The 24614-nt window shown below is 40.1% G+C and overlaps 3 protein-coding genes across 6 annotated transcripts; 1 reads left to right on the forward strand and 2 right to left on the reverse strand.

Annotated features, from left to right (window-relative positions):
* The first annotated feature begins 412 nt into the window (after nt 1-412).
* Nucleotides 413-7778, forward strand: LOC115741930. Its single transcript, XM_030675969.2, has 14 exons — nt 413-853; nt 1870-2003; nt 2110-2262; nt 2343-2454; nt 2584-2887; nt 3108-3321; nt 3453-3542; nt 5757-6012; nt 6165-6277; nt 6419-6517; nt 6813-6860; nt 6962-7072; nt 7189-7279; nt 7379-7778. Exons 1-14 carry the CDS (start codon nt 583-585, stop codon nt 7483-7485), a joined length of 2103 nt encoding a protein of 700 aa, XP_030531829.1. The 5' UTR covers nt 413-582; the 3' UTR covers nt 7486-7778.
* Nucleotides 7779-9928: 2150 nt separating this feature from the next.
* Nucleotides 9929-17317, reverse strand: LOC115741938 (mitochondrial intermediate peptidase, mitochondrial). 4 transcript variants are annotated; one of them, XM_048282037.1, is made up of 17 exons: nt 16868-17317; nt 15914-15995; nt 15709-15803; nt 15564-15618; nt 15297-15435; nt 15168-15222; nt 14825-15047; nt 14543-14638; nt 13275-13394; nt 13036-13158; nt 12721-12876; nt 12506-12622; nt 11562-11687; nt 11414-11481; nt 10909-11044; nt 10661-10826; nt 9929-10258 (listed from the first exon to the last, which is right to left on the reverse strand). In XM_048282037.1, the coding sequence occupies exons 1-17, from the start codon at nt 17062-17064 to the stop codon at nt 9969-9971; spliced, it is 2244 nt and encodes a 747-aa protein (XP_048137994.1). In that variant the 5' UTR covers nt 17065-17317; the 3' UTR covers nt 9929-9968. The 4 variants fall into 4 exon arrangements, with proteins under 4 accessions (XP_048137994.1, XP_030531842.1, XP_048137995.1 ...); XM_030675982.2 differs by having other exon boundaries at nt 15761-15813; XM_048282038.1 differs by having other exon boundaries at nt 15709-15813; nt 16868-17004.
* A 3595-nt stretch (nt 17318-20912) lies between these two features.
* LOC115741948 (MYB-like transcription factor ODO1) lies at nt 20913-22498 on the reverse strand. The gene is made up of 2 exons (XM_030676000.2): nt 22165-22498; nt 20913-21709 (listed from the first exon to the last, which is right to left on the reverse strand). Exons 1-2 carry the CDS (start codon nt 22425-22427, stop codon nt 21163-21165), a joined length of 810 nt encoding a protein of 269 aa, XP_030531860.1. The 5' UTR covers nt 22428-22498; the 3' UTR covers nt 20913-21162.
* Nucleotides 22499-24614: the final 2116 nt, after the last annotated feature.

A 24614-nucleotide genomic window follows, 5' to 3' on the forward strand; every position in this document is an offset into this window, starting at 1 on the left:
TCATTCTTTTTTCTAAAATGCGAAATAGGAAATTTCACCAAGTCAATTTTTAGGAAATCTTGAATCGGACCATTTGTACTTACTTCAATTAAGGAAGTATGGCGATAAAAAAGGAAAAAAAAAAAAAAGAGGAAGTATGAGCCTCTTCTATAGAAGAACTTTTTTTATGTCTTGGTCCCAATTCAAAATTAAACAACCCCGAACTAATTGAAATTTCGGAACTAATTGGTTTGCCATTGGTAAAATATAACACGAAATTTCTGAAATTTTATGTGTTCTCAGACTCAAAGGCACTTAAATAAGGAAGCAATTAGCTTACTATCTAATCAATTGCCTGACACGGGATTTTTTGTTTTTTTTTTGGTCGAAGCCTGACGCGAGATTAGCCGAATGCAAATTGGCAGAAGTTCACGACTCAAGGCGAGCATCTTCATCGCCAAGCGTTGTTCCCCTGCACTTCGTCTCCTCCACAGAATTCCTCTCTCTCTCTCTCTCTCTCTCTCTCTCTCTATAGTGTGTTCGCTCCCTGACCAATTTAGATGGACATTTTGTCCATTCCGCGATTCTCTCTCTCCTCCTTCTATGGCTCTCTTTGTATCTCCCCATTCTCTCCCCATTCGTTTTCTCTCGCGCGACTCTGACCGCTCGCTTCGGAATCCATGCCGTTTTCGCTTCTCCGCCTCGTCCTCCGCGGCGGCGGCGGCGGCGACGGCGGAGCGAGACAAGAGAAATGGTGTGGCGATTCTCTGGTACAAGCACGATCTTCGCGTGGACGATCACCCTGGTATTGTAGCGGCAGCTCGGTACCAGAGTGTTGTTCCTCTCTACGTCTTCGATCACCGATTACTTTCTCGTAAGTTCATGGCACCTTTCGCTACTTTCTTATTGCGGTTCCCGCTGCAGAATATACTTTCCGTCCATCTGCTAGAGTGCCTTCCCTGTAGTCGATGTCTTAACCCTAGCATCGATGCCAGAGCTGTTTTGCTCCGCATCTTTGATCGTGGCAAACTGAGTCCTGGTGTAGGCTTGCTGCTTCCTTAACATGATTTGAGGTGCAGAAACTATTGCACAAATGGGGGGAAAAAAACCGAGTCCTGGCGTAGGCTTGCTGCTTCCTTAATGTGATTTGAGGTGCAGAAACTATTGCACAAAACAACGTGTCTAATTGATTTTCACTGAAGTCATATTCTTCCATGCTTCGTGTAATTATTAGGGTGCCTCAACTGTATTAGGAAGTCGAATTGTTTACTCTGGAATTGGTGGCAGGGTTCTTTTTCTACTCTCTAAGGTCTTGCTCAAATGGAGGTTTACCGATTCATATTTTGATTTGAGATACGGATAGTTTCACTCAGTCAGCCAAAGAAAAATAGTTCTATTTGGAGCAGGTTGATTCTCACTTATAAACGTTGTCAACTTGTTCCATGTTCTTGTAATTGAAAGAGTGCCTCGCCTGTATGGAGCAGTCATATTAATTATTCTAGATTTAATACCCGAATGTTGTTCCTCTTTATGGCTTCAAGCACTGCTTACTCTCCAGTGTGTTCAGTTACAGGTTTAGCTATGGTATTGTTATTTTACAGTTTGCTAGCAATATTTGCCTTGTGGCCTCAGAAAGCGAAATCAGTTAGACGTGGACTGAAGTAGGTTGAGTCTTACTTGTAAAAGTGGTCAGTTTGTTCAATGTCTGTGTAACTGCTAGAGTGCCTCGCCTGTAGCGAGAAGTCAAATCTATCACTCAATTCTATTACTCTAGATTTAGTACGACAATGTTGTTCCTCTCCTTACTCTCCAGTGAGTTCGACTATAGTCTTAGCTATGGATCTTTTAACTCACCATGGAGATTTCTACTTTTGTAACAATCATTTGTAGGTTTCTCAGATGAAATGCTAGAACTTCTACTACATGCTTTGCGTGACTTGAAATATACCTTGAGGGAGCACGGTTCCGATTTGTTGATCAGATATGGCTGTGCAGAGGAAGTCATTCAAGAGCTTGATAAAGAGGTATTCGTCAGATTCGTTCATTCAAATGTCATTTACAGCTCAGGCACTAGGAAGGCCTCTGGCACTCAACTCACAATTTTAATTTCATCACCGAGGATTGGAATAGGTTAATGCTACCTCTTTGCTCACAGAAGAGGAGGTGGAATACGACATGATGAAGATAATAAATGCCGTGAGGGATACCTTTGCCAAAGTAACATCTCATCTTGAGAGAATCCGGGATGTTGAATTGTGGCGGACTCCTTTTTATGATCTTGAGGTTGTTGCTTTTTTCATTGCTCAAATTCACATTGTCCTCAAAGTCTTCCATGTGATTTTTTATGCATCTTGATGTCTTAGAACCTTGAGGATTTGCCGCTATCTCACGAGGACTTAAAAAAGCGTGAAATTCCCCTAGTTTCTCCCTTCTTGTGTCCGGCAGTTCCGGCTGCTCAAATGAACTTGGATTGGGGTAAGTTCCCATGTTGCCTTAGATGTCTCATGTTGATTTTGAAGATTATAAGTGTTATGAATGTGTGCCATGCATAATTTCTTGTTAACTTTCCAAAATAGCTTAATTTTTAGGTAATGTCTGAATCAGGTGATCTCCCAACGTATGACTATCTGAAGGAATTTATCAACAGAAACACGTATAAGCTAAAAAGGGGCTGGACTTCTCTGAAGGAGACATCAGCTGAGACCATACTGCAGAAGGCCATTTGTAGGTCTGATACTTCCATCAAGGGTGGTTTGCAGTCAAACCATGCCTACACGAAAAGAATGAAGAACTCTGTTTTTGTTACACAAAGTGGAAAGATTGTTGGAGGTGGGACGCTTGCCGTATTAAATGCATTGGCTGCGTACCTGAGATACTTGGAAGGAACAGCTCGAAGTGACTGGCAGGAGTAGGTCATGCAGTCTGTCACCATTTATCTAAATGGTTTGATGCTGTCTAGCTTGTTTATTTCCTTATGTCGACTAAGGTGAATTCTAGCATGAGCATCACAGAGGATCCCGATCTGTGCAAAAGAAAATGAGAGTTAGTTTGTTGTGGTGTTTTATAGAATTATCATGATTTGGTCATGCAGTGGGAAATAATATTTATTTAGCTTCACATTTTGGCAGGGTGCATAATAGAATGCGTGAGGCTGAAAGTCGAGAGGGAGCATCCTTTTATGCTCTTTTTGGTCCTGCACTTATTCTTGGCATTTTGTCAAGGAGAAGAGTCTATTATGAAGCTATCAAGTTTGAGAAAGAAAGGAATGCGGGATTTTTATCTCCTTTTGGATATTCAGCGCCCACTGTTGCTGCAGCAGTTGACAGTGTGTGTTCAATGGAGGTAGTATTTGAAACCTGCAAGTGGCTGATTTGCATCAAGGCCTTGCATCATGAGTTGGATTTCAATGGTGTTTCTTTCTTTATTGGGCAGTATGAGGAATTATTGACATAATGGATTGGATTTCAATGCAGTGGTATTGGGTAATGGCATCGAGAAGTCAAAAGATGAACGAAGGGATGCATTCTGTTAGGATATGGAGATGGAAGGGGCACTTGATTCAGGTAGCTAGCAAACTATCTTTACTCGAGTTTTGCCACTCATAATCAAAGTTTGGAGATTCCTTCAGTTGCTGCTTTTTATAGAAAGCAAAATGTAATAACATCTGTTACCAACAAAACAGCAACAGACTTGCTTATAAAATAGAGAACTTGTTGCTGCTAAAGATTTTTAGGAGCAAGTTTGGAGTGGCTGCTAGCTTGTCACTGCTAATGATATTTAGCAACAAAAAATGGCTTTTGTACAGGAAGGTTGTTAATTTACTTAACGGAGAAAGTGATCCATTGTGAGTCGTCCATGGTTATCCATATATGAGATTTGATTGGAGCACAAAAGCCATCTCCAAGTTGAAGTCGTGGCATTGGAGTAGGGACCATTTGAGAAAAGGATGATTGTGGAGAGAGAGATATTTTAGGAGAAGGACAGAGTCAGGAGTTTGACAAAGCAGAATGGGAAATTTGTGGGAAGGATGTTTATCGTTCAACTTTCAAACAGGCTACTATTATCTCTTTTGGGTAACAAAAAGTTTCTAAAAGATAATGCTGCATAGAAAAGGGAACAAAAACTAAGGGATGATAAAAAAAAAAGCACAAGGACAATCATCACTTGAAATAAACAAATACTCTAGAGAGGAAAATTTCGTCTTCATATTGAGTTACTAAATTTATAACTCTATAATTATATCAAGGACGGTTATAGTTTTCTTTTGTTTGATTCATTCAAGCTTTGATTTTGTCAAACATAAAAAGAGCCATGTCAAGCTAGGGATTTTCTTTTTCAATAAGTAGTTTTGCTTTTTCTTTTTTTCTTGTGTGGATCATAATAGTTCATCATTTAGATTAATTTTCGGGTGATAGAATCTTATTAGAAGTATACGGTTTTGTCGGACTATGCATTCAATGTCTATCATGGTTTATTTGTTAGTTATATATTTATATCATCTCGATAAGAAAATCGAAGTACTTTTTAGTTTTGACATACATCCAGTAATTATTAGGAAAACCAGATAATGAATTAATTGTAAAGATCTAATATGTGGTTTATGCAAAAATCCACGCTTACTTACAAGGAACGCTATTTATGAAAATACAATTGTTCGGGTAATTTTCAATTCATATAAAGTAATATACGTTTTTTCATAATTTGATAACCCAATTTTTATTTTTATTTTCGTGGAAATTAAAAGAACAAACAATTTTTGCTTTATAATACGTTAAACTAAAGACATTTAATTAAGGGTTAATATCATAAAAAACCCCAAACTGGTACACCTATGACAAATTTACCCCAAATTATTTTTTTGACCACGAAAAACCCTAAGTTGGTATATTTGTGACATATTTAGCCTAAATTAATTTTTTTAACCACGAAAAACCCTAAATTGGTACACTTGTGACGAATTTATCCCAAACTATTTTTTTGACCATCAAAAACCTTAAATTGGTATATTTGTGACTAATTTAGCCTAAATTAAATTTTTTAACCACGAAAAACTCCAAATTGGTACGCCTATGACAAATTTATCATCCGTAAAATTGGGTTAATACCACGAAAAATCCTAAATTGATACACATGTGACAAACAGAGGGTAAAAACCCTAAACTGGTATTCCTATCGGCTACCACGTGTTATCCAACTCAGTAATTGGACGATTAGATTTAACTAAAATTAACGGAGGGTAAATTTGTCATAGGTGTATTGGTTTGGGGTAAATTGTCACAAGTGTACCAGTTTGGAGTTTTTTATGGTAAAAAAAATAGTTTGAGGTAAATTTGTCACAAGTGTACTAGTTTAGGGTTTTTCGTGGTATTAATCCTTTAATTAAATCATGAGAAACTTAAGACTAAATTAGGTAATGGATAGTTGCTACTAGAATGTTTAAGACTCGAGTGTGCCCACCCACATTAATGTTATCTTAACGTATAATTCTATTTACAAGAACAGTGGAGAAACGACGTGTAGAATTGTTTGCAGCCAACTTATGTTTGCTACTAATACAGAAATTGGCAGCGAGTTTTAGTGGCAGATATTTTGTATTGCTGCAAATGTTGGTTTGTTAGCAGCAAACATTTGTAATTGCCACTAATGTCCACTGCCCAATTGTCTAAAAGAGCAACTTGAGTATTTTATGCTAAAGGTGTGATCTTTGGCGGAAACTTACAAAAGTTGCTGCAAGATCTCGCTTCTAATTTTCCCACTCTAAACTGTTTCTCTTTCAGTACACTGTTGTTGGTGACCAAGGACCTGCGATACTTTTGGTGCATGGTTTTGGTGCCTTAATGGAGCACTTCCGCGACAACTTAGGTGGTATATCTGATGGCGGCAACCGTGTATGGGCCATCACTCTCTTGGGATTTGGTAGATCAGAAAAGCCTAATATTGTTTATACAGAACTAATGTGGGCTGAATTGCTGAGAGATTTTGTCATTGAAGTTGTTGGTGAACCAACGCATCTGGTGGGAAACTCAATTGGCGGTACGTCTCTCATCCCATTTACTCCTCCCAGCATTTTAAACTGTTTCTGATGCTTGCCTTTTTAATTAAATTGATGTCTCTACTAAACTCAAGCTACTTTCTCCTTTTGGCTGTTATCTTCTGGTTTCTCTTACCCCATTCATGCTTTCTAGGCTATGTTGCTGCAATATTTGCCAGCCTATGGCCTACTTTAGTGAAGTCTGTGGTTCTCATGAACAGTGCAGGCGATGTAGTTCCAGGATATTCTTCTATTCCATTGCCTAAAGTAAGATCATCTTGTGCCTGTTAAATGCATTCTACGCTGGATTGTGTTGAATTCATAGACTGTATTATTGTTAAATCTATCATTGGACAATCTGTTGCTACGAGGACTGCACTGACGCCTTACATTATCGAAATTATTTAGGAAAGACAGACTTCAGGAGCTACATGGTTGGGTGCTCGTCTCCTTTTGTTTTACCTGAGATCAAGTATAGGACAGATTGTGAGGAATTGCTACCCCGTGGTAATGTTCACAATACTTTTACTTTTAGAAGTCAATGGGTTGCTCTCTCTTTCCTTTTTTCTTTCACAAAGGGAAAATAATTAGAATCATTCCCAACTCCATCTTATCCCCACTTTGCATCCACTTCTTTTCGAAGAAATGTATAATTTACACCCTGGGGTTGAAATATGGAGATAGAGGGTGCAAATTTGTGTTCTTTCAAAACTCCAGATGCAGAGTCTGAGGGAAAAGTTGATGATAGGTTTTTTCATTCGTAGAAAATCTGTAGTGCTTAATATTACTGAATGTGCTGCAGAAAACAGAGCGGGCTGACGATTGGCTTATCGATGAGATGCTTAGATCAGTATCCTTTTGTGCATGTTTTATCATGCTTGCAGTAGTATTTTATTTTTGTAACCAACATGTAAATGTCAGCAATTCAGTGGATTACCTTGACGCATCAAGTCGTATGATCCTGGGGTGCTAGTTGTGCTGGAAAGCATCTTCAGTTTTAACCTTTCCATTCCTCTAAACTTTCTCTTGAAAGGATTTAATGGAAAGGTTTTAGTTGTCCAGGTACGTACTCCTTTTTGAAGGAGAATGCCCTATGTTCCTCTTATGCTTGAATTATCGATTGATATTGCTATCTTCTTGAGCAAAAATAAGACTCGTATTGCTGTCTTATGCTAAAGGGGATGAAAGATCCGATCTCCAACTCCAAGTCTAAGCTGGCTATGCTTAACAAACATTGCGCGGGAATCTCGACCAGGGAAATCGATGCTGGTGATGAGAATTCTTTGCTCATTCAACTTAATTTTAGAACTTCCATCTATCCAGTCTCTGATGTGCCTCTTTTTGCTTCTTATTTTGTTGATGAGTCAGGTCATTGTCCCCATGATGAGGTTCCAGAACTAGTGAATTCCATTCTTTGTGAATGGATAGTACAGGTTGAAGATAAACTCCATCACATCGAAAGATGTCGGGAGTGAGTTATCTTGCATATGAATATTAATATGTCTACAAGTCAATTATTCCTGGTAATTGTTAAATGGGGTATGTTAGGTCCGTCCTTTGGTGGGGGTACCCCAAACTTGTAAGCTTGGTGTTAGATAAGACCTGACGTTGGGCATTAGAATGGCTCGAGCCCATTTGCAAAAGGTGTAGAATTCAGTATGAAGTGTAACAGGGTTTAGGCGTGAACTGATCGGCATGGCTCAGGCTTGCACAAGACGATCATCGGTTTATTATCAATAGGAGAAGAGTCGTGCAGGGCCCGGGAGAATTGATGGTGCCATCCATCAATGACAAACGTTAGATGTGGAATTTGCTATCTGTTCAGAGGGATCATATCCAGGAATACGCTGAGAAGCATGGTTTGGCTCTCTCAGCGTCCTGAAGTCGTGTTCAGATGATGACTTCGTTAATCTACTGTGTGGTAGCGGTAAGCAATTCTTTCCTGATGAGGCCCGTCAAAATTGACCGATGGGCAGATTGTTTCCAAGAGTTTCTCCATCAACCAACCATTTATTGGGTCACTCTTGTCTTGAAGATCACGGTAAGTGAGCAGATTACTTATTTAGTCTATGAAAACGATGGTCTTGTACCCCTCTCTCTCTACAGCTACTCCAGGGAAAAGAAATTTAGTGGGTGAAAAACGATGGTTCTGGAACTCTATCTTTCCTTCTGGTTTCGTGATGAAGTCTCGGAGTGTGCCTAGACGTCTTTTAGACTTGATCGTTAAACTTATTAAATGATTGACCAAATCCTAGGCAAAATATGCGACCGAGCAAGGAGTCTTGAGTTCTGTTTGGATTCGGTGAGTGAGAATCGAACTGAAAATCAAACTCGAAAGAAACTAACCGAACCATAACCCCGGCACGGATATGGGCTGGCCGTCAAAACCTTTAATGGGCCTTGCTAAGCCAACTGTGAGGCCTGAATGTAGACCTTGAATGGACCTTCGCGTGAAATTGTCGGGCCCTCATTTACAGAAGTCCCAGCCCATTATTGGGTATTGAGTTGGGCCTAGGCCCATTTTAGAAAATGGACTCGGGCCTCTCATTGATCTCAATGGCCCACGACGTCGCACATTTTAGACCTCGATGGGCCCACTGCGACACACATTTTTGGGCCTAGCCCAGATCATTATTGGGCCTCTGGGAAAGGACCAGCACATTTTCGGCCTATTGGTTGGTCCTCGACTGGCCCCCTACGGGGATTTGATTGGGCATTGACGGGCCCACAACAGGGCCACGATTTGGGCTGCGCGAGACAAGGTCCATTTTGGAATTTGGTCCTCGATGGACCCACTACACGACACAAATAGGGCCTTGCCAGCTCATTATTGGGCCTTTGGGCAAGGCCCACTACGTCACACATTTTGGGCCTCGATGGGCCTACCGCGTCACACATTTTGGGCCTAGCCCAGATCATTATTGGGCCTCTGGGAAAGGACCGGCACATTTCGGCCTATCGGTTGGTCCTCGACGGGCCCCCTACGGGCTTTGATTGGGCATTGATGGGCCCACAACAGGCCACGATTTGGGCTGCGCTAGGCACGGCCCATTTTGGGATTTGATCCTCGATGGACCCACTACGAGACACAAATAGGGCCTTGCCAGCTCATTATTGGGCCTTTGGGCAAGGCCCACCACATTGGTGGGGCATTCAACGGGCCCCCTGATGGGCTTTGATTGGGCCTTGATGAGCCCACCACAAGGCCATAAATTGGGAAGTTATATGTAAGGCCCATTTTGGGATCTTCCTCGCTTTCCCCTCCTAGGGACCATTTATCTAGATATCGGGCAGTGTTTTAGGTATGTAGGCCCGTTAATTTTCATCCAGTTGGGCCATGACAGAACATAACTCAGTTTAGGGATGCCTGGCCCATATCTGAAACAATGCTGGGCTTAGCCCATTAGTACTCCCTGCATGGGCTTCCCCCGGCCCATAAATTGGCCGAAAGTAAACCCAATCCGACCGTTCTGAAACTGAAATTTGGCATACATTTCGGTTTTAACTTATTTATGCTTTGTAAATGGCCCGGGCAGCACGTCTTTGAACCCCAAGTTAGGCCTTTTAGGTACCGTACTCTTTAGTATAGAATTGACCTACAACCAGCCCTATTTTGGGCTTAAGCGTTAGTCTGGCAGCGGTCCAATGACGGGCCTTAACTTATGCATGACTCAGACCAACGCTCTAATGTCAATTAGAATTAAAGGACCAAACTTACTTTGCCTAAAGTTTCATATGCCCCACCGTGGCATAAAAAAATGCCTATAAGTTAGGCCCAAATCGCGAAAGCTTTCTACTGCTCAACCGCCAATCTAGTCTGAGATTGACCTACCTATGACACAGCGTAAAAGCACCAACAACACAAACAATGAAATACAACCAAAAAGGAAACCTCCCCCCCAACTATAACACAAACCCAACCAAAAAAAAAAAAGAAGAGAAATAGAATTCTGGAAGTTTAGACATGCTTCTCCCTCTTTCCTTCCATCAACTTCATGTTATAGTCTACCAAGCCCATCTCATCAGCAAGGCTTGCAGTGTCCGGAACAATTCCCCCATTGTAGTTCCTCACAATTCCACCACCCCCTACTAGATCGTTCAGCATTTCAGATGGGTCTTTGGCTCCCCCATGCTGCAGAAACTTCTTTCGCAAAGCAGTTCCCGTAGTTAATGACAGCGGATCATCCTGACACAGCTTTTGCCATATGGTTGCCGCAAAACATTTCGCATACAAGTAGCTATAATAACCTGCGAAAGTCATCTTTCATTTTAAGAACCAGATTTCCCTGAGTTACGAAATCATGGACTAGCAAAAACTGATTGCCCCAACAGCAACCAAAAGAAGCAACTATTCTAGAGCTAATTATCTTTGTCAACATGCTGTATCTATCAAGCGTTAAATTATTCCATGAGTATCTCCTTCCCATTAGCCCTTCACTAGTATCTCCCAAAATGCAGGAAAAATTCCAGAAATCCAGATTCTGTATTTGAGCATCTTAGAGATTTTTATTGGCATGCACAAAAATCTCATTCTCATACTTCATCTACGTCTATGACTAAATCAAGATGCTGATGCTAAACTGCGTGAACAAAAGAAAGCCATCTTTACCCCAGCACAAATAACAAAACTCAAAAATAGGAAGTTCATACCTGCACCATAATTTAGAAGGTGACTAAACCGAGTCTGCCAATGGGTACCTTCAACATGCCTCCAACTAGTATATTGACTTTTCAAATCAGTAACAACTGAGCTCGTATCTCTTTGTCCAGCTGGTCGATCCCCAAAAAGTGTTTGATCAATCAAAGCATAAAAGATCTGTTAATAGGAAAAGACATGACGGTGAGAATCTTTTCTAACATAATTTCTTGTGTTGTCATCTTTTAATGCACTTGAAGACCTGGCGCTGCAACTCGGTTGCTGCAAACATCTTTTTGGCACCTTGCATTGACTCAACCAACTTTTCTGGTATTGTTTCACCAGTGGAATAGTGCCTAGCAAATGTCTTCAAGACCCGGTAATCACATGCGTAGTACCTGAGAATATTGCCCAGTAAAGCATGCAAGAGATACATAAGCAGGTAGGGGAAGGAAATATGCAGGGGCTATGTCTTTTACAGGTTTATTACAATGCAAGACTCAGTAAAGAATCACTAATGGGAAAATTATTGAGGAAAAAGCTTTTGACTGACCACACAGGGTTCATTTCCAAGTTCTAGAATTGCAAAAGAGAGATGATGTTGTAAGTGGTGGGCCAAGGCTCAAGAAATAAAAACAAGTCATTCCAATGTTTATAGGAATTTCACGTTTGCGAACTTGGCAAATCTTCCGTTACAGGGATTTTCTTCTCTCTCTCTTTTTTTTTTTTTTTGTTCCATGATGGAGAAGTTGCAGCTTTCAACTCACTCAAAAAGGTTCGAAGGTGTTTCAGCCAAGTCAAGAGCCACCCTTGTACCCGAAAAGTGTTGGCACTCCTAAATGAAGAGAGAAAAAAAATTACAAATAAGCTGAGCAACTATCTTTCATCAAAGTAAATAAAATGTCAAAACAGTACCGTTCTCGACAGCAAAGAATGAAGAGCATGGCCAAATTCATGGAACAGAGTTTCTACTTCAAAATGATTAAGCCTTGCAAGCGACGAATTATGTGAACCTGAAAAGTTACAAATCAGGGCCACAACCTGCAATGTCACCATTTCATATTTCAACTTCAAATTAACCAAATATGCAAGACAATGTATGAATCAATCCAGAAAAGTAATTTCATACACGACACTTCATAGTTGGAAGAACCAAATCTTAGTCATATAACCAAAAGAATCAAATTGGTGGTGACACATAAAGACTCATCAAGAGTACATGGCCTATGGGGGATTAAGGACCATGAGCACACCAACAAAAGATGCACCAACAGTGACCACCTTGCTAAAATTAATAACTCTCCCAAATTTCTAAATAACACACGAACTTTTTTGACCCCCCACCCCACCAAAGGAAAAAAAAAAACACAGGAACTTTTAGTCTCTTTTATTATTGCCGTCCCTAATGTAGTAATGGAGAGCATCACCCCAACGCCATCAGCACAACGAGAATATACTAGTATTCATATCCTCAACTTCAATCTCACAATAATTCAGCTAGCTTTGCAACTATGTTCATGAAGCTGCCTAGGCATTCATATAGTAGCCAACAGTGGCCACTTAGGTTGGCATACTGATGGAGATCCTAATCAACCTGATTATCTGAAAAAAAGCTATAGCAGTGACATCTCACCTATACAGCAACCAACTTGGCTTTCCTTATTCTAATTCTACCCACCAAATACGTCTAAAATATGATTAAAGCTTCAGATTTAAGTGATTCCTCAACATACATTAAATGAGACTGACAAAGAAAGTAAAAGTCAAGTGCAAAATAGAAAAAATCCTTAAAGATATCAACAATTAACCAGACTTAATAAATGTGAGAAAGCTTGGAAATGCATAGAAATATACAGTACAGGAAGTTGGTACTCTGTATTAGAAATCCGACGGGCCCCTTTTATTGCAAAATGAGCACAGCCTGGATATTTGCCTTCCCTTGCATACAAATCAAGGTACAGATAACCCAAATCCCCCTGAGACAAGGCAAATTCTTCAATTTGAATAGGAGATTCTGATAGCGTCAGAACAAAGTAAAACAGCAACAAACTTAGTTATCTATACATGAATATACCTCATCAGGGTGATGAAGAGTCATCTTAAGTATGTCCGAGTGCCAGGATTCACCTGGTGACAGCGGAACACTATGAAATGTAGCACCAAACAGTGACTGCACAAGGATCTTCAAACCCTCGATACACCTTGGTAGAGGGAAATATGATGCCACAACCTGCTCGACATCGTATAGCATAAGATCCTTCCGATTTACAGAACGATAAATATTATCTCAAAAGTTAAAACAAATGTTGATTTACTTAAAAGTGCAGTTGTCACAAGGAGAGACTGATCTGTATATATGCACCAAAAAATGGACAGAACAGTGACTTACTGAAGAGTCCAGATCATACATCGAGGACTTCATCATAGCTGTATAGTAAGACTCATCCCATGGCTCTAAATCTACACATTGACCGCTTTTCTGCCTTTTAAAATTTCTAATTGCATTAAACTCCTGCACTAAGAATAGTTCCATGTGAATTGAGGAAAACGATATCAATCTCGTACAATCTATGGCTATGTTGATTGCACCAACACTACTCATTGCAGAATATTATGAGAGATGAACACCTTATCAGCCTTGTCTCTGACCATCTCACTCATCTCAAGCAAAAAGGACATCACGACAGCAGGTGAAGAAGCCATGTTTTGCTTTAATGCAAATTCTGCATACGATGCACACCCTATTATCTGCTTTCACCAGCAAGTAGAAAAGAAAAATCACTAAGAGAAGGATTAAGATAGGCCTTCAACAGAAAACGGACTACACGAGAGAGAGAGAATTGGAGATGAAGACAACAACAAAAATTAACAGAAAACTCTAGGCCTTGTATTTCACCATTTCAGAGAGGGGGTAACCTTATATAAAAATAAAATAATAAAAAAGAAACATGCAGGAGTATGGATTTCCTTATAGGTCCCTATTGTTTCTTTATTTACATTGTCTTCTCATGTTATTATGTCTTCAAACAAGTTGTCCAGTGATAGACCTTGTGACTCATGAAGTTACAAGGCTGAGATTCAAATTGCTTTATGTCTATTAAGAGTTGAGATATGACTAAATCTTTAATACTAGTATAGATAGTCTCTAAGACATTTTGTAAAAAGCCATCTTAATTCTTAACATAGGTGTTTGGTTTCTATAAACCCTAAATTATCAAGCCCCTGTTACAGTATCAATTCTACTCAATTTTACCAATTTTTAGTGCTTTCTTGCTGTTTGTTACATCTCTATGGTGCCAGAGCGTGCCTTCAAGATAAGAAATCCCTGAATTCTTTCACTGACAATATTAATAAAGGTATCGATCAACCGAACGACATCAAGATATAACAGCTTACTTCTATTACATATGTTCTTTCTATGAATCATGCAGGTAAGAGAATAACCTAATAACAACCTTGACGAGACGCTTATCTGAAAAACTCTCTGTGCCTCTTCGTAAGATGCCAAAAATGCATTTATCCTTTGATATATTGGTATTCTATAAAGTATGGTCTCTTTTAATCCCCCATTCCAATGTGTAATTAAAGGACATCTTTTCGCATCAGAGCTTGTTCCAGAACATATGAAACTCTCCCTTGGATATGCGTTTGTGTTTTTCCCCTCCACAGAAATTGTGACAGAACAGAATCTAAGATGCAGATGTAACTTAAGGCTTCATTCATAAGCTTCAACATACGGCAAGAAAACATTAGTTCGAGTAAACAACAAGGAAAGAGTTTCAGAAATTTGAGTGCATAGCAAAAGCACACGCGTAAATTAAACTGCATTATAAGATGTGTCGCAAATGAAATTAGCCCAACAAGGAAGCACAAGACAAAGTACAAGAAGACAATACCTGTGCTAGCTCATGGCGAACAGCTATAAGCTTATCAAGGACTCCCAAGTTTGCATGTGGGACAGAATTCCCTTCAATGTAAGCCATTTTCCTAACCTGTGAAAGTCAAGAGCCTTCCTAAGCATAGCTAAGGACACTCAAGGATGGCGAAAATGGAGTATTAAATAATTCTCATTGTAAACGCCAATCTTCCGCTCAAATCGTCTAATATGAAGGTAAACTCAAAGGTATGCTCATATCATTAGTTAAGTGGGAAATAGAAAAGTAATAGGATAAGCAAACCTCTTCATCTGCTGCACATTGCAGAACAGAAGAAAGGGTAGCTGGGTCTGTAATTATTTGAAATCCCTTTTCTTTCATGTTGCTCGTTGAATTTGATGATCCCATCGACATTCCCAATGTAGATCTATATATAGGCTTACAGAGCCTATGCAAATGTTTTGGAATGCGTGTAGCTGGAAATACATCCACAGAACCCATGTCAACTGCCATATTTTGGCCAAACCTGCAAGAACAAAATAAAGTACAAATCGGAAAATTAAAACCTGGAAACCAATTAACAAGAGATTAATTTTGCCTTCTCTAATGACAACTAGAAAAATGTTGTGCTGAGAACCACACTTACTCCTGGCACAATTGAGAAATTTCCGTGTTTAGCTCATTGACTTTCTCTAGTTTCTCTGAAATAGAAAATCACAAGTCTCACTTTCTGAAGAAAATGATTTACTGTGGTATAGGCTAGAATAGAATGTACCACCGCTAAGATGAATTCCGCCCTTTTCAAAGTCAAAGCGCAAATAGCTAGCAGCCCTTTGAGCTTCTTTTGTAAGCAGGTGACCCTCATCTTCAGCTTTTTTCACCGCATCATACAGGCCACAGTTTGTATTAAGATACTACATGGTGGTGAAAACATCATAGAAACAAGAATGACCATTAATAGGCAGTTCTCGGCTTGATAAATTTCAATCAACTGGTCACTGTTGATTATGCTAACTGAAAGTCAAAAAAATGGTCACCTCACATGTAGATAATCGTTAATTCTCATTGATGCCTTGTTGGCCTCCTCAACAAACTCCCTGATAAGCAGGCCACTCAGATCATACATGTGGAATTGAACTCAGATAGATGCAACTAGAGGGCAATGAAAATAATGACGGAGTAGTTATTTTGTCAAGAAAGGTTGAAACAAAGAAAAGAAGACATCACTTAAATAAGGACCTGTCAGGATGAGTATTCCTACAAAGCTCTGCGGAATCCACAACTGAGCAAACCTAGCACATGAGACAAAGTTGGAACCACTAGAACCACTAGAGAAATAATACAACTAAGTCATAAAGAAAAGCAAGACCCCAAACCCTGATCATACGGTACCTTGTCTGAAATCTCATCCATGGCTCGAATTATCTCAGCCGCGGAAGGCATCCCACATATATAAGCAACCAATTCTGTCGACCTGACAGAAGTACAAAATAGTCATAAAGCTACAGTGGCATAGAGTGACTTCACTCATATAGCAGCACAAAAGGAGCAGCATCACAGAAAATCATCAATTCACCTCCATTTCTCAGAAAAATGCATGAATGCAATTCATTAAGCTTAAAAATGCTTGAATTTCCATAAAACATTATTGCCAGGTGCAACGTGAAGTTGTGCACTCACTCATCCACGCCAGAAAACTAAGACGGTAAGACTCAAACTAACTTTGAAAACCTTTCAACTATCATGCTCACATATATCTGCAAACAGTTAAGGAAAAACCGAACAGCACATTAGGATTCCTTATTCACTTCTTACAATCTAAAATTCTTATGCAGACAGATGGAGACGAGTGATGCATGTACCTTGCAACTTTTTTCAAACGATTTATTCGTAGTCTCCTCTACAATAATACGCACCATATATTAAAGTTACAACTATAGGAGGCCCAGTGCTCAAATTTCCAGTAAATCGCAAAAGGTGAGGGCAATGAAATCCTGAGCATAATCATAAGTATCAATAAGCTACAATACAAATCACGCTAAAAATTCTTCAACTATCTCAATTGACGAACTTCAAAAATTCTATGAGCATACAGAATAGTGTGCCCATTTGAATTCCTTTCGGCACCTAAAATTTGAATACCGTCCAAACTGATGGAACCAGCTTCCTCATGATTCGATTCCACTAAAGCATGAATACACAACTAAACGCAAAGTTCCGCGAGCGATCGTCCATGTCGCACAGTTCAGTCAAACTACGCTTACGAAACTCTCCAACAACTGAAACCCCGACAACGCGACCGAAGCATTTCAAAACAATCGCTCGACGTACCGATCAGCACCTCACCTTTCGATAGCCTCGTCCACGAAGCGTTGAAAGCCTCTGGGACTCTTCAAATGTTGGAACCCATAAAGGCCAGTCGGCGCTCCATCGTGGGAAGTTTCCTGAGAATAAGTTCGAATCCTGACAAGAACCGAACTGTGGTTGCGTAATATCGGAGGGATAAGTAGACCAGAGAGTGCTCGTCGGATTACGGTCGACATGGTTCAGCAATGGCGGCGTCGTGGTGGCGGCGGTTGGCGAACGACGCCGCGAGACAGGAAGTAGGAATGCGGAGGGAGGACCCCAGGATTACCGGAAATCGCCGAGTGGCTGACGACTGGCGATCTGGAACACCGACCTAGGCGTGCCGAGCGATTGGCAAAGTGAGTACAGATGGGAAGACGATGGAGTCACGTATGGCCATCGGGCGGGAGCTGCAAACCCTACAACACCGTGGCGGCGTGGCCCCAGTTTTCTTACCTTTTTTTTTTTTTTTTTTTGGGCGCGGGTTTTCTTACTCACTCCCTATCTTTCTTCTGAACGTGATTTAGTTCCAACATTTCTAACTAAGAAGTAAAGGAGAAGGAAAACACCCAGCGCGACATCCTTTGGGCCAGGCTTGTTCTGTTCGGGCTCTATTTCAAACGTGTGATGTCCGTACCCGAGCTTTTTGGGATGGGCTAATTTTGTGGTATAAGCCCGGCCCATCTCGGCCCACTTGTACAACCCTAACCTCAATTACAAACACGAACTGCTTGCATGTCTTTCGGGTTTCCTTACCTCGAAACTTCGATAGGAAGAACTCCCGTAGCCCCATCGCTTGTTGTAGAGAATAGTCGGACGTGATGAAGAAAAGAAAAACTATCCATGCACTGAAAGATATTGCGATATCAGAACAATTTATAGACATTCATGATTTTTTTTTATCTTGCGATAATCGAAATGATCTTCACGATTGTATATGCATTTTGATGAGAATACGTAGAATTGTCTTGGAATTTGGGAATAAGAAAAGTTGGAGATTATATAATAAGAGGGACATGCAGAAAATTCTAAACGACAAAGGTCCCACGTCTTTTTTTTTTTTTTTTTTGGTGTGGGGGGATTCCGAGCTTTCACAATGTAGCCAGCCTAGCACCAACAGAAGTAAGCATTATTTAGGCGAGTGGAGTGGCTGACTGACATTATAAAATGAATTCAATAAGGGACTCGCAAATTTAGGATGATCCCCCATGAAGATCGCCTCCATTTGCCTCGATAGTATGGTTGGATCGGTTCATTCGGGATCATGCAGTACGATTAAAGCACGTAGAGTGGGAAAACTGTAGATATAGTTTTGTAAGCAGCTGAAGGACCATTGTTCATGTCATAATGCTGCTTTACACGGACCACTTTGCCTTTTTGTTCATAGCGTTTCCTTTCTTTTCAGGTTTGTTTTAAGTGTTTCCCTTTTTAGGTTTTCGAGAAGTATGTCCTAGCGTTTAAAAGAGCCACGAAACCAGAAATCTGAAACAACTTCACACGGCGTGAAACGGGATTCTCGGATCATTTTGATGATCCACGAAAGTTCCATCGGAATTTGAGGGATTTTCAATTAGAGATTACAAAAGCTGGACAGTGCAGTGCTGCAAGCAGTGGAGTACTAGCATACTCTTTGGCCCCTCATTTTGGCTAATTGTGGGTTCAACGTGAATTACATGAATATCGTTAGGCTGAGGGAGCTTATTTTACATAATTTGAACTTATGGATAATTAGTTTCAGGGTTGGTCAGTTGGTATATTAAAACCTGGAATCTACCCAGGTATGGTTGGTTCTCGATTTGTGGAACTGGGAACAGACCATGTTGACTTTCGAATTAGTCCAGGTTCAAGTCAAGACTGACCGCGTATTGTTTTGGGATTTTTTCTGCTTGTAAGTCGGTACAGTCTAATAGATAAGTTGGAAGATTTTGTTACAAGAATTATGGGGGAATGCTTGGTGGTTCGACCGCTTTATTTGTCAACCCAATGCCATCTTTTACTCCTTGATGACAGTCTTCATGTATGCATCAAGCCCCAGAGAAGCAAGTAAGTTTGCAAATATTCATCGGCGATGCATTGTTTTATGAAAGCACATGAATTTCCACCTGAAAAAATCTGGTAGAAACAACATGTAACGGAAACGTCATGTAGACTATATATTTGCCCTTTCCCCACGCAATATAGAAAAATAAAAATAAAAGGTCAACTAGGCCATTCGGTTTGGTCGATCCGGTCCTGCACAAGGAATCGAGGACCGGAGCAGCTACTGCTAATGCCAAATTCCTAGAACCAGGAACCACCCAAAAGCGGCTAGTTCAATCGTATTCTCTTGTAGAACCGAGAGTAGTACTCACCCCTATTTGTAACTAATTGATTTGACACAAAACGAGTTTTACTCGGTATTCAATATGATTCATTTATTTTAAGGTTCACTCACAGTCGAGTACATCATCAATTATTGTAGACTAACGTCAGCAGACCAAGCATAGGTAAAAAAAAAAATTTGAAGAAATATTATCATACTCTAGATAGTTTTCTAAAATTTTGGACTAACTGTTTGTGAGCATAACACTGCTTTATAAAAAAAAGAAACATCCAAACTCTCAATTCATCAAATCAAATCAAATCAAATCATACAACTGGCGAAAGAAGATATATCATCCATGTTTGCCTTTGCAGCTGGTTGCCTATTGGTCCTATCTAAAGGCATTATGCAAAGACTGATGAAATAAACTCTAGCATATTAACATATGATAATAGCAGTAGGTTCAGGCTATTGCTATTCATTTGGCAAGTGTTACAGAACATGCGCACCTAAGCTTTTGGATCTTTTTTCCCAAAGTATATATTTGCAATTTGTTTGGGATGTGGTCCTTGGGCACTAGACCGCAGTATAAAGCAATCTTTACATGTTGCAAAAAGAACCCACAGCCCCAAATGCTCCTTCTAAAGCACTTCAGGGTAAAACAGATAAATAGTTATAAATCCCATAGAAAAATTATCCAAAAAATCATAAACTTATTATACAGCAGTCAATTTAGTTCTAAACTTTTCAATTATATCGATTTAGTCTTAAACCTTTTTGACGATTTGCCAATTCAACCATAAACCGTTCAATTATGCCGATTTAATCCTAAACCTTTTGACGATTTATCAATGTAGTCTTTCCAGCCAACTATCCAAAAGATAGATTACGACTAAATTGCCAAATCCTCGAAAGTTTTAGGACTACATCGATATAATTGAACGGGTTAGGGCTAAATTTGCCACCGTACAATAGGTTTAGAACGTTTTGGACAATTATTCTTAAACCTCATTTTCAAGCGATGTGAGAAATTTCAACACTCCTATAAGTCTTTAATCTTGAGCCACAACATCATTTTAGTCATTCTTTTGTTAAATAACAAGAAGCTGGTTTCTTAGCAGTGGTCCGCAGCTCACATCCTCGTATTTGTCGTAACCCAAAAAGTTTGCTTCGTTGTAAAGTACAAGCAAACCCTGCCCAACAAACACTTGGATTTAAGTAGTTATATATCAAGAAGATATGCACCTTTTTTTGTCATATTGAAGCGTATATTCCTCGAGAAGGATTTGCAACTCTTTTGGCTTTGATCATACTTTGCTTAGTGCTTTTAGTTTAATGTTGGAATCAAGCTCCGTGCATTTCAATGGGCCCATTTCGTATGGTCTTTGAATATTTAACATATCAGTAATCAGATGCACGATGGAGTAAAATGTTGTTGCTGTTAGCAATTCGAAAACAAGCCGGATCAAATGGGACTTACTTTAATCGAACATTTCGATTGATTGGATTTCCATTTTGTTGCCTTTTCTTGTGGTGAAAGACAAGTCACATTTATCCACACGCTGAAGAAAAGGTCATTTCGTTTTTGCCATCTTCTTGACCGAACAATACCATTGGCAAAGCTCATGAGGAAGAAATCGAACTTTCGATTCGGCCAATGATTTGGATATGTGATGCGTCGAGGAAACCGAAATTATGTAAACTAATCCCAAGTTAACAAGAAAATTAGTGTAAAAACTAGCATTAGAGGTATAAAGATGATGACATTCCATATTTTTTCGCTGATTCATTATTATGTTGAACACCTGAAATTATTGTTACATGGGGGGAGAAATGTTGCATGGATTCTCAGTTCTGCCGCTGCCTAATGCTGCAGTTATTAGCGAGAGCTAGGTTCGACATTTTTTGTACAAACTTATATTGCGGAGAGTTGGAATTAAATGTTATTGAATGGTCCACGCATGCGAGAGCCTAGAGTGCCCCTTTCTTCCACCTAGGAGCGGATGTTAGTGCTCCTTGTGAATTCACTCATGTCTATGTCACCGAAGCTACTCCGGGAAAAACTCTCGACTCCGGAGCTCTCGCGGTTGAACAACCAAGAAGGGTCGCCACCCGCCGGGGGACACAACCCGAATTCGCCGTAACCTTCCTGGCGATCTCCCTCAAACATGAAGTTCCACGACGATGGGTTCTCGAGGAACGTCTCCCACCGTATGTGATTCGTCCAAGGGTCATCGAAGTTGCTAATATTCGGGTCGAAGGGTGGGGACTTGCCCGTCGAGGAGCTCTCGATTATTGGGGAGCTAAAGTTGTCGGAGCTCCCATCGCAAGGATAGATCGGCGTCTTGTGGTTGCTAACTTCGAACTTGGCTTGCTCATTAGGTTTAGAAGAGACCTGTTCGTTGGCTTGTTCTTGGAGGGGCTTGTGAGTGACTGGGTCGATGCCCATCCTGATTAGCTTCTTCTTGATGTGGGTGTTCCAGTGGTTTTTGATCTCGTTGTCCGTTCTTCCGGGTAGTCTTGCTGCTATTTTCGACCACCTGAGGCAGATGAAAATAATTGAAGCATATGTAAGGAAGGTCAAACATATCTGTATATCTAGGAAAACTCAGCACCACCATTCCCATGGAAAATATGAATTTTCATTGGCGAACCTGCATACGCTGATTCAATCTCTATAATGTTTAAGACAGAAACATTGGAGAAGGAAGATGAGATAAATGGCTAAAAATGACACTGCAATAAAAACATATAAAATGACAAACAACGAGGAGCAAAATCTGCTGGCACAATTTTCTAACATCATGAAACCGAAAATTGAGAAAAGAAAGAAAGAAAAACATAGTTTTGTCTGGATTTAAAAAAAAAACAAATAAATAAATCTCCAACACATAAATATATATGTTGGACTAACTATGTGTTATTGTCTTTCAAAGCATGATGCATATATATCTGGTGGCGCTATTGTGAAGTAATAATTGAAGAGGGCACCAACCTATTGCCGAGAGTGGCATGGAGATCAATGACCAGGCGCTCCTCGGCTTCGTTGAGGAGGCCGCGCTTGAGGTCGGGTCGGAGATAGTTGGTCCAGCGGAGGCGGCAACTCTTGCCGCAGCGGCGGAGCCCGGCGAGCTTCGGGACGGCCCGCCAGCAACATTGGCCGTGGGTGAGTATGAAGTTGACCAGCTTCCGGTCCTCCTCCGCCGTCCACGGCCCTTTCTTCACCCCGAGCTTGTCGCAACACGGCTGCCTGCCCATCGCTCTCCCCTCTCTCGGCTACTTGCGACCCTCAAAATTGCACATACAGATCCCCCTCCTAATGGAACTCAACCCCACCTCACCCACCTTTATATACTAGTTCCTTTCGTCCCCGCTTTCATTATTATTTCCGACGAAAATGTTTTCTGAGTATAGGTTTGTCGTGTCACGCTTCTTTTGTGCGCGTGCATTTGACCTTCCGGGACATAGCTCGAATTATGCACCTATTAGTAAGGTTGCCAAAGATTGTGACCAAGTAATGAGCATACCATGCCTTCTGAACCAATTTTTTTTTTTTTTAAAAGAGCACACCACGTAGGGGTGAGCGGTTTCAGATTCCTTACAGGTTCCACCTGGAACCCGAAACCTACCCGTCGGCACGGGTTCCTCTTTTTTTGGAACCTATAACCTACCTGTCATATCTTGGAACCCGAAACCTACCCTGTCACATATTACGGGGTTGGTTCCGGGGTACTCGAGAACCTATCAATTTATTTTATTTTATTTTATTTAGTTAAGTAAAATAAAAATGAACGCTACAACATCTAAGAGAAAGTAGAGGTGAGTGGTTTTAGGTTCCGTATAGATTACATTTAGAATCCGAAACCAATCTATTGGAACACGTTTATCATTTTTTGGAACCCGAAACCGAAAAATTTGTTTGACTCCAGATTATACACTCAATAATAAGAAAAATATTGTCGGACGCCATAAAACATTGTAGGATCGTGCAAAAATATATACTAAGAAAAATATAAAAAATTATTTCGGAATCTATGGTTCAAGCTCCGGGTTCCGGGTTCTAGGTAGCGGAACCTGGAACCTATCCATTGGAATAGATTCTTCAATTTTTGAAACCCGGAACCTACCCTAAATACCTCGGAACCTAGAACCGGACCGAATCCTACGGGTTCCGGTTCCGGGTTCTCGGTTCTACCTTGGAACCATGCTCACCCTTAACACCACGCCTGTAATTAATAGAGAAAAGTAACAAAAAGATCTTAAATCTGTGGTACCAATTTAATCTTAAACATTTTTTATATTGGTACCAATTCAATCCATCCAACTAATTTAAGCCGGAAATTGCTAACTTGGACGCCGGCTATCATACGTGCCACGGCTGCCACCGACATGTACAACTTTCCTAATGTTAAATATTTTTTCAAAGTTTTATTAATTTTTTCTGTTCTTCTTTTATTCTCTTTTTTTTTTTTTTTGTGGCCGGCAAGGGTCGCCGAAGCATAGTGGAAAAAAAATAAACGAAGTAAAAGAGAAGAAAACGACCCGGTCCGCATTAGCGCTAGTCGTGCCACGTAGGATAACCGGTGTATCCACTAGCAATTTCCCTGTCTAAATTGGCTCGATGAACCGAAATGGTACCAATATGAAAAGGTTTTGGTCAAAATTGATCAAATTGATATGTCGACATCTATCAATGAGAGGGCTTCCAAACGTACATAATTTGATGCCGGCGTAGTGTTAATAAGTGATCATGATTTACAAATCGACCCTCCCTAAAACGAGAGGATGGAGTTAATACGTTGAGAGGAACCGCACCGCCTTCATAGAATGTGCGTAATAGATGGGTAACATACCTATTTATCTAATTATCCTTGCGTGACAGTATGAAAGGGAAAGAAGATAAATATTGCTTTAATCAATAATAATTACATTTTCCTAAAAAGGTGAAAAATTCCTAGCCCGTTTGGAGCGTAGACAAGATTTGAACTAGCTCACCAACATAGACCATCGTCCACCATGCCGTCTCGACGAAATCGCCAAGCTACGTGATGGGGCTCGTTTGCAAGGGAGTAGTGATGATAGCTTCTAATATGGAGCCTACGAACATGTTACATAACATCTAATTTGCGATTAAAAAAATAATCTGTTTTTGCCAATAAGAGAATTAAATGAAATAAACAAAAGTTCCTAACAAATAAATAAAGAAATTTGGTAACACATAACTCAACAAAATTACGGTGAATGAAGAAGTTTAAATTATAAATCTACGATGTACTTAAGTCAACTAATATGCTTCGGTACATCTAAGAGATTACGGTGAATGAAGAAGTTCATTTAATTTAATAGTAGAAAATGCGAAAGAACAACATTTGAGAGTTCGGATTTTTGTAATACAACTCGTCTTAAATCAATTTAGTTCATCTTAAAAGATATGGTGAACAAATT

The sequence above is a fragment of the Rhodamnia argentea genome, chromosome 7 (assembly GCF_020921035.1).
Source record: "Rhodamnia argentea isolate NSW1041297 chromosome 7, ASM2092103v1, whole genome shotgun sequence".
NCBI lineage: Eukaryota > Viridiplantae > Streptophyta > Magnoliopsida > Myrtales > Myrtaceae > Rhodamnia > Rhodamnia argentea.